The sequence below is a fragment of the Haematobia irritans genome, chromosome 1 (genome assembly GCF_050003625.1).
Source record: "Haematobia irritans isolate KBUSLIRL chromosome 1, ASM5000362v1, whole genome shotgun sequence".
Taxonomy (NCBI): Eukaryota; Metazoa; Arthropoda; class Insecta; order Diptera; family Muscidae; genus Haematobia; species Haematobia irritans.
In genome coordinates, this window is record NC_134397.1 from 80,056,029 (window position 1) to 80,068,542 (window position 12,514).

Sequence of the window (12,514 nt, forward strand, 5' to 3'; positions counted from 1 at the left end):
TGCTTCCGCTATTTTTGCAATATTTTGCGAAAATTGAACTAAATTATACTACACATTTTGAAATTTTCACAAAGCGTTGTTAAACCAGGAAAATTAAATACCCTGGTGTACTTTTTAACAACAACTCACGAAATTACACTCTCTCGTAGAAGAAAAACGAAAAGTAAAGAACAAAATCATTGGCGCCAAATCATGGTCATTTTAACCTTACAGACCCAGCAAAAAAAAATGGAAGTTGTTCCACAACTTCCTTTTAAAGCCCATCCCAGGATCCCCCATCGAGTTTCTTCAACTTCCGATGCAGTCCTTTTGAACAAGTCCACAAACATTTCTTCTAAAGCGCATCGCGGGATACCCAATGATTTTTTTCCACTTCCGATGGAGTCCTTTTGGACAAGTGCACAAACATTTCTTCTAAAGCGCATCTTGGGATCCCCCAATGTATCAATCAGGGTATTTTAAGTGCAAATTTTGGACAATTAAATTTAAAAAAATAGGAAACTAATAAAAAAATAAGAAAAAATAAAATAGAAAATTAATAAAAAAGTAAAAAAATAATAATAATAAAAAATAAATTTCATCCCCGCTGGGATTTGAACCTGTGCCGTTTGACTTTTTCGCTTCCATGGAAGTTCTTCTGAGAAGATTTTGCAAATTACGAGAATTTTTAATTTTTTTGTTGATTTGTAATTAAAAAATATATATTTATACGAAACCTGCGTTTCTTATTTTTTCGTTCATACTAATAAAGAACTTCTCGAGAAGCAATTAGAATGTTATTCCTTGGTGTTGTATTACGAACATATCACACACTTTTGAATTGACCTTTCGACGCTTTATATTCGATGGCGTTTGTGGCTGAGTGTGCTAAGGCGTTCTGTTATGGTGCCAGCAAACCCAGGTTCAACCCCTGGTCGGAGCGAAAAAGTTTTTCAAATTGTAAAAATTAGGTAATAGGAAAATAATAGTGTAATAAAACATATGGTTGACAAAAAGTCAAATTGGTTGAAAAATTCATTGGAGATGATCCAAGTTTGCACTACTTCCGGATCACAGATTGGGAATCCAAACTACTTTTTTGGAAGTTCTTTTTTTGCTGGGTAGTTCATTCTTACTAATTTTGGGAATCGTACGAAAATTTTCTTCTACATTAGTTTGAACTTATGTATACGGTCACTGAACTTTATACCCACGTTTAGTTCATAAAATGTTTGAGACATACTTAACAGAAGAAAACTTTCATTGGACTGTAGAAAATATCGAAAAAAATGTTAAAATTTAACTACAAACAAATATTTTTTGCAATAAAAATAAGTTAAATTTCTTTACAGTATTTTTTTAAGTATATAGATTTATTTACTTACCAGTTACTAGTACTACTGGTACTAACATATAATTTCAAAATAAGCAATATTTTCTTCATTTACAGTTACACTGAAAAAAATATTGTCGTGAGGCCAAAGATTTCATGTCTTTAAAATACAAATTTGCTTAGTATAGAAGACGCATTTCTCTGATATAAAGTTTTTTTCCTTGTCCAAAAATCGATAAACTTTTCAATGGAGTCGTTTTGTCCTTAAAGTCAATTGATTCGACTTAAAATTGGGTGTCCTAACATGAAAGAAAACTTCGTTTTACTAAGGTCAACTTGGATTTAATAATTCTGAAAAAAATATTCAAAATATATGAAATCGCCTTTAAATTTGTTGATTTTTTGCATCTTGGCTACAAAGCTAAAAAGCGTTTCACTATCAATATGTCCGTTTCTGATTTCGACAAAAATGGTCAAAATACCAACATTTTCCTTGTAAAATCGCCACTGCTTAGTCGAAAGGTTGTAAAAATGACTCTAATTTTCCTAAATTTCTAATACATATATATCGAGCGATAAATCATAAATAAACTTTTTCGAAGTTTCCTTAAAATTGCTTCAGATTTAAACGTTTCCCATATTTTTTTACTAACATTGTGTTCCACCCTAGTGCATTAGCCGACTTAAATTTTGAGTCTATAGATTTTGTAGAAGTCTATCAAATTCTTCCAGATCGAGTGATATTTAAATGTATGTATTTGGGACAAACCTTTATATATAGCCCCCAACACATTTGACGGATGTGATATGGTATCGAAAATTTAGTCGGCCCCGCCCGACTTTAGACTTTTTTTTTTAAAGTTGAAACCCTTTAAAAAAACCTTGTTTATTTGAAATAAATATACTAATATTTTGTATATTGTGGCAGACATCGGGGACCTTTCATATGTTGTGAATAAATTTCACTAATTTTAATGCAATGATGACCAGACTTTTGATTACCATTTTCAAATTCCGAGGAGAAAGCAATTAAGATTGGGTGTAAATGTTTTAAAAACCAATATTAATACCAGTAAAAGATTCTAAAAGGTCCTTGCGAGAAAATTCTCTCCTGTCTTTCGTGTGAAAAATGCTTTTCATCACCGTTTCCACTGCCATTTGATTTCGACTTTTCAACATGAAGACCCAAAACTTTTTTTTTAATTTTGTCTTTTTATTTGTTGCCAAGATTACACACGCAAAGGACTTATTCATATCTCAAACCGTCAGACTTCAATATGTAATTCCTATAATATAATTCGAATCATTTCTCTTAATTGCCAACAAAAACTTTTGTATATACACACAAAAAAAATTTTTCTAATTCAATCACGAAATTAATTGATCCAATTAATTTTTTAATTGAAATGTCTTCAATCACAGAAATGATAGTATCAATTAAAAAATTAATTGGCAGTCAATTAAAAAATTAATTGATCCAATTAAATATTTAATTGATACTATTAATTTGTGTGATTGATTTTTATTTCAATTAAAGAATTTGTTGAATCAATTAAGTTTTTAATTGATTTTTTTTTTAAACTCAATTAAGATTTTAATTGGAAAAAATTTCGTGAAATTTTTTTCTGTGTATTTAAACTACTCACCTTGAGTATTAGAACTCTTATTTACATACTTTTTTATAAAAATATTTATTTAAAAAACAGTTTTTAATTTTACAAAAATTGCGCTGCCCTACTCTTGTTACCACCTATTAAAAGTTTTTTCAACATTAACGGCAGTTTGTGCATAAAAAGGGTTGCCAACAGTAACAATTTATTTTGATTTTTTACTATCAATATGTCCGTTAGTAAACCCCATCTAGGCGGAGTTGCCATAACAATGTCTAACGATTATTTTAAGACTTTTCATGGCCAAAGAAACACGAATGCCGTTCATGAAATCTCGTTAACGCCCGTGGACGAAATCATGAACATTCCGTTTTGATTTTTGTGAACGTTTCCGTTTCATTTTGACAACGTCCGTTCACGAATGTGGAACCCAATATTTTCTATTAGTGTATTAGAGGCCACATATAAAAATATCAGGTACCAACTTTCAACTGGATCGGATAAAATTTACTTCTCCAAGAAACTCCGCAAGCAAAGTCTGAGGTCGGTATATATGGGGGCCTACGTATGTGGCCCGATATGGCCCATTTGTAATACCAACCGACCTAAATCAACAATTATTTGCTCCATTTTTAAAGCCAATAGCTTGTGTCGATGGGAAGTTAGCTTGATTTTGAGACCAATATTTCGATGTGTTACAAACGGAATAAAAAAGTGAAAATACCCACATTCTAAGGTGGAGGTTATGGAAAGGAATATTTTTCAACATTTGGCAAAAATTAAATAAATTCAATTGACTTGCAGGAACTAAAGAAAAGTTATATCTATTATTAAAGTTTTTGTTCACTTTTAGATTTTATCTCATGTTTATGCACATTAGCATGTCTAGCATATTAACATACGTGTCCCAAACATTTTGTACTAATTTATAAATGTGGTTTCAATTACAATATATAAATAGTTGAAAATTATTATGATTTTATTTGAGATGTGATAAATTCGTGCACGTGTACATTTTTACTAATTTTAATCAAGAGAGTGCCATAAAACCCATTCTTACTGCCTTGCAAGTTTTATACTGAATAACTTTTATTGGAAAATTACGGAAACAAACCTATTGTTGTCCAATTTTCGTAAACGTAATTCCATTCCATTAACAATCTGCAGATTTGTTTTTATCGCGCGTATAATAATGTTTTGATCCTATCATACGATATTTTTATACCCTAAACCACATAGTGGTCAGGATAAAATAACTTTGATTTGTCAAAAAATGTGTCTACCAGAAATATTGATTTTAGACCCCACAAAATATATACCGATCGGCTCAGAATCACGGTGGTGTCCGTCCGTCTGTCCATGTATTTGTTGTTCACAGGATTCCGGTCGCAATTATTAACCGATTTGAATGAAATTTGGTACAGGGTGGTTTTTGGGCACAAGGACGAACGCTATTGGAATTTGGAAGAAATCGGATCAAATTTAGATATAGTTCCCATATATATGTATTTCCCGATTTCGACAAATGGGGTCACGTTGCGCGTTTTTACAAACGGATCGTCATCAAATTTGGCAAAAAGCAATCTTCTTCATCACTCTTTAAGTCTGCAAAATTTCATCCAAATCGGTTCAGATTTAAATATAGCTCCCATATATATGTATCGGACGATTTTCCCAAATTTGGGCAAAAAACCTTTATTTATCAACCGATCTTACTCAAACTTGGTTGACTTTAATCTTCTTAGTACTAACAATATGTGCAAAAAATCATTGAAATCTGTTAAGATTTAGTCATGGGTCCCATATATATGTATCGCCCGATTTTCCCAAATTTGGCTAGAAAACGCTTATTTATCAACCGATAGTACTCAAAGTTGGCTAAATGTAATCTAGTATAGCACTAACTATATGTGCAAAATTTCATCGAAATCGGTTCAGATTTAGATATAGCTCCCATATATATGTATAGCCCGAGGCCTCATTTCTTAACTGATCGTACTCAGATTTTGCACAATGTAACCTTCTGTGGTATCAATCAAATAGGAGTATTATGATCCAAATTTGGGTTCAGATTCCCAAATTTGGCCATAATACTCCTATACCATTGATACCCCATCCCACAAGGATGTTTACTAATTCAGTAGGGGTGGTTTAGGGTATGATATAGTCGGCCCTGCCCGACTTTCTACTTTACTTATTTGTTTATTGTATTTTTTGATGTTAAAAAAAATTCACTGGTTCCAAAGACTTTGCCTTTACACTAATGATTTTGGTAGTGATTCCGAGTCAAATTTGAATTTATTCGTTTCTTTCTGCTTTTTCTTCATGAGCTATCAAAGGCCTTTAAAAACGTGCTACCGACAACTTAAATTTCCAAATTCAGACTCGACTTCAAGTAGAAATTATTTTATGTATCTAGTAAAAAATGGCTTTAAAATACATTGTTGAAAAACATCTTCTATTTCTGAGCGCTTTTTTGCTTTGTGGTCAAGATACAAAAAGTCCACAAATTTAAAGACGATTTCATTAATTTTAAGAATTTTTCAGAATTGACCTTAGTCTAAGAAAATGTTCTTTCATGTAAAGATACCCGCTTTTAAGTTGAATCAATTAACATTAGGACTTTGGACAACGAAAAAACGTTATGTAATAGAAATGCACAAATGCTATGCTAATCAAAATAGGCGTTCGTATTTTAAGCACATGAATTAGATTCACGAAAATATTTTATAAAAACGCCGTTGTGTCCATATTTCAATAGAAACGACTTCAAAAAAAAAAGCTACACGCAAAGAAAAAAAGTTTGGAAAACTTGTACCGAAAATGTTTTTCTTTTGTTAGATTTTTTTGAATTGCTTCGAAAAGTATACACTTTTATCACCAAAAAAAATCGTTTGTTACAAAATTTGTATTTTTTCGATAAAAAAAAGTTATTTTTGAACCAACAACACAGTCCATTTCGTTTATATCAAACACTGTTCTTTTCTGACTTTAGGTGTCTTATTTTTAATAAGACATATTTTACAGTTCATAGTATAAGTTTAATATAGTAGAACATAATATTTTTTCGGAATCTTCCGACCCTATCTGGAATATATGTCAAAAAACACTGTGGTCGAAGCAGGGATCGAACCCACGACCCTTGGCATGCAAGTCGGACGTAACATCGCAACCACTGCTCCACGGTGCCCAACTAAATGTATTTTTCTGTTAAATAAACTTTGTTCAATCGGCTCGTGGGCGCCGCAAGCTATGCTATATAAATATAACTTATATGGGTAATTGTCTATTTATGACAATAACGGCTACATAGCTCAGTGGATAGTGTGTTGGCTTACAAATTGCATGGTCAGCGGTTCGATTCTCCGTCCAGGCGAAAGGTAAAAAACAATTTTGTTTGTATTACAGAAAAAGGTGCTAAGAACTAAAAAACTTCGTGGAAGTGAGAAAGATTTGAGGGAAAATGCAATTAGCCAGAAAATAAATTTTTTTGAGTTAGTCTTTATGAAATTGTTTTTACGTCCTGGAAAAAATAAACGTTTATCACAAAAAGTATATACTTTTCTTCAAATACACTTCCTTTCAACGAAAAGCAAATGAGAAACGAACTTTGTCTAAAATTTCGTTTGGGAGGAAAGAATTATTTTTTTTTCGTGTAGATCTAGCGGGAAAATAGCTACATTGGCAACGCTGGTAATAACAGTTCAAAACTCTACCGAATCTATTTGCTATTTCGCCAGCCAGTAATTTCATTTGAATTTTATTACTAAAATAATCAAAATGTTATTTTCAGTACTTTTAAATGCTTTAAACAAAAAAAAACCTAACGCAGCCAAAGATATTTTACTTTCCATTACCATAGACCTTGACTGATATGGACAAGCGATTACGACGCAGCAATTTGTATGTTTCCATGATGTATGAATGTTTAGTCAAATTTATTTGTTTTTGTTATTTGGGTAAATTAAGTAAGAGGGGGACATATCTATTAAAGCGATTGTAAAATGACTAAGATCTAGGAGATATAACATATGTAAGTTATTATATTATTTGTATTTAGATTCTCTACATACCACACATTTCAAGTACTGGTCTTTACGATCTTCCGGTGTGAGATCTCTTTTTGGGCGTATCAGCAAATAGAGACCTTTTACGTCGGGACAACTTCTAAGAAGTTTCTCTACCAAAACTTTGCCCATGAAGCCAGTAGCTCCAGTTATGAGTATATTTTTGCCAGCATACCAAGATGCTACGTGCGACTTCTCCTCGACAAGATTTTGCTCCAATGACTGCATGATGTTAATACTGCTAGGAGCGATTGCTGAAAACATAAAAGGGAATCCATAAATATTAACTATGACGATGCGGAATTGTAATGTAAAATTCATCTTCATGTTCACATAAATGTCATCAATTTGACATGGCGGTGATGAAGGGCAATGAAGAGACTAAACTTCTTTACACTTGTTAACAAATGCGATTCATCACTGCTTATAACTTTATGTAATATGTGTACTCAACATCACCAATGACATAAATATTCTGTGTCACTCTATGTACAAATGTGTGGTGCCGACCGGTGTTAAACAATCTTTCGTATTTTCTACATGTTTACATAGAGTAATTACCGTGAATTATATTTGGGTATTTGGCGGAGTCAAGTGCAAAGTTACCATCAAACAAATAAGAACGCCACTACATAAAGTTAGGTTAGGTAAAGTCGATGTCGAAGCTTATTTGTATAGATGGAATTCCTGATACTTATGTCTCAAATTCGATATGAGCTCGTATCAAATAACAAAACGCATATAGAAAAGGAAAGCAAATCACCATGTTTTGTGTGTGTTTTTTTTTGGTACAAAAAAGGAACCGTATAAGAAAACGTTTATAAGAAAAAAACGGATAAAACGCAATTTGACAATCAGGCCGAAGAACAACATCCTTACAAATGCGACGGTTACTATAATGCTTGTATATTAATTTTAGATAGTAGAGAACGAGTATATAGAGATTTTGGAAACTGCATATATTAATTTTGAAACATATATTAATTTAGAAATTGCCTATAAACATACAGTTATGTTAAAAATAATAGGGTTAGTGCCTTCCCACATGTAGATAACATTAAAAACCGAACAAAAAATAGAAAATTCTTTCTTGTTTAAACGATTTATTTTTTCTTAAAAGGTAGAGATAAAATTAGAAACAAAAATTTTGTTACTAACATATTGTATGAGTAATTCGATTATTTTGTGATTTGTTATAAATAAAAAATAAGGACATTTCATGAAAGTTTAAACCTATTATCAAATTAAACAAAACTATATAGATATGTATACTGAATATTGTTCCATAAAGGGTGATACGGTCAAAATTTGGTCAATATAAACTTGACGTATTTCTTTCAATTTTGCATTTAAAAAACCTGAACTCCCCTCATTTTGAAGGTGTGTGTGTGTAAAAATGTTGCTCCTATTTTGATTTTGGAATTCTCTCTTCAGTTGTCAAAATGCCGTCCAAGCAAGAAGAGCAGCGTATCAAAATTTTGCTCGCGCATCGCGAAAATCCGAGCTACTCGCACGCAAAGCTGGCAAAATCGTTAAAAGTTGCCAAATCGACCGTTACAAATGTAATTAAAGTGTTTGGGGAACGTTTGTCGACAGCCAGGAAGTCTGGATCGGGGGGAAATCGAAAACCGGAAGCCGCTGAGACGACAAATAGAGATGCCGGTAGTTTCAAGCGAAACCCTAACCTCTCTCTCCGAGATGCCGCAAATAAGCTGGGTGTATCGTCTACAACCGTGCATCGAGCCAAAAACGAGCCGGACTATCGACTTACAAGAAGGTAGTGACTCCAAATCGCGATGATAAACAAAATACGACGGCCAAAGCGCGATCCCGGAGGCTGTACACGACGATGCTGACGAAGTTTGACTGCGTGGTAATGGACGACGAAACCTACGTCAAAGCCGACTACATTCAGCTTCCGGGACAGGAGTTTTATACGGCAAAAGGAAGGGGAAAGGTAGCAGATATTTTCAAGTACATAAAACTGTCAAAGTTCGCAAAGAAATATATGGTTTGGCAAGCCATCTGTACCTGTGGCAGCATTTTCATAGCTTCCGGGACTGTCAACCAAGAAATTTACGTGAAAGAGTGTTTGAATAAACGTCTGCTGCCTTTCCTGAAGAAACACGGTTGTTCCGTACTGTTTTGGCCGGATTTGCATCTTGCATTACGGTAAAAAGGCCATGGAGTTGTACGCCACCAACAACGTGCAGGTGGTTCCCAAGGACAAGAACCCTCCCAACACACCAGAGCTCCGCCCAATTGAGAGATACTGGGATATTGTCAAGCGGAACCCAAAGAAGACCAAAAAAGCTGCTAAGGACGAGCAGCAGTTCAAGGCAAACTGGCTTTCTGCGACGAAGAAGGTGGACAAGGTGGCTGTACAAAATCTGATGGCAGGTGTCAAGCGTGAGGCCCGAGAATTCGGATTTGGAAAAGCGAAAGCCTAACTGAATATTTTACCTGAGTTTTATACTAATTGAACTTGAAAAAGAAATTTAATTTGATTTTTTAAATAAACGATTTCACCGATTTACACGCGTTTTCCCTTGACCAAATTTTGACCGTATCACCCTTTAAAGCCGTAGTGTTAGGTTAGGTTAGGTGGCAGCCCGATGTATCAGGCTCACTTAGACTATTCAGTCCATTGTGATACCACATTGGTGAACTTCTCTCTTATCACTGAGTGCTGCCCGATTCCATGTTAAGCTCAATGACAAGGGACCTCCTTTTTATAGCCGAGTCCGAACGGCGTTCCACATTGCAGTGAAACCACTTAGAGAAGCTTTGAAACCCTCAGAAATGTCACCAGCATTACTGAGGTGGGATAATCCACCGCTGAAAAACTTTTTGGTGTTCGGTCGAATCAGGAATCGAACCCACGACCTTGTGTATGCAAGGCGGGCATGCTAACCATTGCACCACGGTGGCTCCCTGTGGCTCGCCGTAGTGTTACTTTAGTACTTATTTACGGATCCTTTGTTATCCAGAACAGTAGAACATCTTCTAGGCATTGAATCGACCCAATTTTGGCAAAAATATAGCGGTAATTCATTCCACGCATCCTGTATTAGATTCCAGAGCTCATCGCAAATTTATGTACACTTTCTGCTGATTGCCTTTTAACTTCATTGCACAAATTTTCTATTGGGTTCAATTCTGGGGACTGTACTGCACATTATAACATATTGATTTTATTGTCCTGGGATTGCATTCTTCATGGATTGGTCTTCTTACATGGTGAATACCTCTATCACAAGAAAACAAGTTTACTACTGTTTCATCGGACCATAGAATATTACGCCATTTTTGCTAAGACCTAAAGATTTGATTTTTAGAAAACTTTAATACTTGCTTCATATTATTTTTGGATAACAATGACACTTTTCATACACTAAATCCATTGTGTGTTTTCCGAATAGATGATGCATCAACGTCAATATTCAAATCTTAGTTAGTTAGATGCGATAAATGGATGTTTTTTACGCATAAATTGATAATTCTCTTTATAGTATGTGTTATTTTAGATTTTCAGCAACGGGTTTCAACTTTGGGAATCTATATATTTGCATTTTCGCCATCGGTTTTAGATATACAGAGCATTTTTGTAATGTTTTTGCACGAATGACCGCCTTTAATTAATTTTATAATACAATTTTGGATAGCGCGGTCGTAGCGCTCATTTCTACCCATGTTTCACAAAAAAGTTTACAGAAGTGCGATTTATTTCACAATTAATGTGAAGCTATGAATATGTTTTATGCATTTACTTACAAAACGAAAAGGGGTTTTAATTTTTAGTATCGTTAAAAAAAGCAAAACTGTCCTTATTATTTTTCACAGCAGGAATCACTCATTATGCAAAAAAATGTTTTGCTATGAAAACGAAAGGAAGAGAAGCGCAAATTCGTAGCGCTCATTTCTACCCATATTTCACAAAAAAGTTTACAGAAGTGCGATCGAATCGAACCCACGACCTTGTGTATGCAAGGCGGGCATGCTAACCATTGCACCACGGTGGCTCCCTGTGGCTCGCCGTAGTGTTACTTTAGTACTTATTTACGGATCCTTTGTTATCCAGAACAGTAGAACATCTTCTAGGCATTGAATCGACCCAATTTTGGCAAAAATATAGCGGTAATTCATTCCACGCATCCTGTATTAGATTCCAGAGCTCATCGCAAATTTATGTACACTTTCTGCTGATTGCCTTTTAACTTCATTGCACAAATTTTCTATTGGGTTCAATTCTGGGGACTGTACTGCACATTATAACATATTGATTTTATTGTCCTGGGATTGCATTCTTCATGGATTGGTCTTCTTACATGGTGAATACCTCTATCACAAGAAAACAAGTTTACTACTGTTTCATCGGACCATAGAATATTACGCCATTTTTGCTAAGACCTAAAGATTTGATTTTTAGAAAACTTTAATACTTGCTTCATATTATTTTTGGATAACAATGACACTTTTCATACACTAAATCCATTGTGTGTTTTCCGAATAGATGATGCATCAACGTCAATATTCAAATCTTAGTTAGTTAGATGCGATAAATGGATGTTTTTTACGCATAAATTGATAATTCTCTTTATAGTATGTGTTATTTTAGATTTTCAGCAACGGGTTTCAACTTTGGGAATCTATATATTTGCATTTTCGCCATCGGTTTTAGATATACAGAGCATTTTTGTAATGTTTTTGCACGAATGACCGCCTTTAATTAATTTTATAATACAATTTTGGATAGCGCGGTCGTAGCGCTCATTTCTACCCATGTTTCACAAAAAAGTTTACAGAAGTGCGATTTATTTCACAATTAATGTGAAGCTATGAATATGTTTTATGCATTTACTTACAAAACGAAAAGGGGTTTTAATTTTTAGTATCGTTAAAAAAAGCAAAACTGTCCTTATTATTTTTCACAGCAGGAATCACTCATTATGCAAAAAAATGTTTTGCTATGAAAACGAAAGGAAGAGAAGCGCAAATTCGTAGCGCTCATTTCTACCCATATTTCACAAAAAAGTTTACAGAAGTGCGATTTATTTCACAATTAATGTGAAGCTATGAATATGTTTTATGCATTTACTTACAAAACGAAAACGGGTTTTAATTTTTAGTATCGTTAAAAAAGCAAAACTGTCCTTATTACTTTTCACAGCAGCAATCACTCATTTTGCAAAAAAAATGTTTTGCTATGAAAACGAAAGGAAGAGAAACGCAAATTCTACTAGTATTTCTTAATGTCGTCTACACGTATTGCACACCAAAATTCTTTTTTCAAAAAATCTGTAATTTTATATGAATTTGTAAATACAAACAAGTATATACGGCCGTAAGTTCGGCCAGGCCGCATCTTATGTACCCTCCACCATGGATTGCGTAGAAACTTTTACGAAAGACTGTCATCCACAATCGAATTACTTGGGATGTGGTATCTTAAAACTTCTTAACATCGTTTATTGAGAGTTAGTCCATACGTGGTATATATTAGACAAAAAAGCTATGTATACACG

The 12,514-nt window shown here is 33.8% G+C and overlaps 1 protein-coding gene across 1 annotated transcript in view; it reads right to left on the reverse strand.

Moving 5' to 3' along the window:
- Nucleotides 1-12,514, reverse strand: part of LOC142221273 (fatty acyl-CoA reductase 1) — a 90,123-nt gene that overhangs the window by 73,014 nt on the left and 4,595 nt on the right. Inside the window, exon 2 of the mRNA XM_075290929.1 lies at nucleotides 6,996-7,243. Within this exon, the coding sequence (XP_075147044.1) occupies nucleotides 6,996-7,217 (222 nt within the window). The 5' untranslated portion in view covers nucleotides 7,218-7,243. The remainder of the gene's footprint in view (nucleotides 1-6,995; nucleotides 7,244-12,514) is intronic.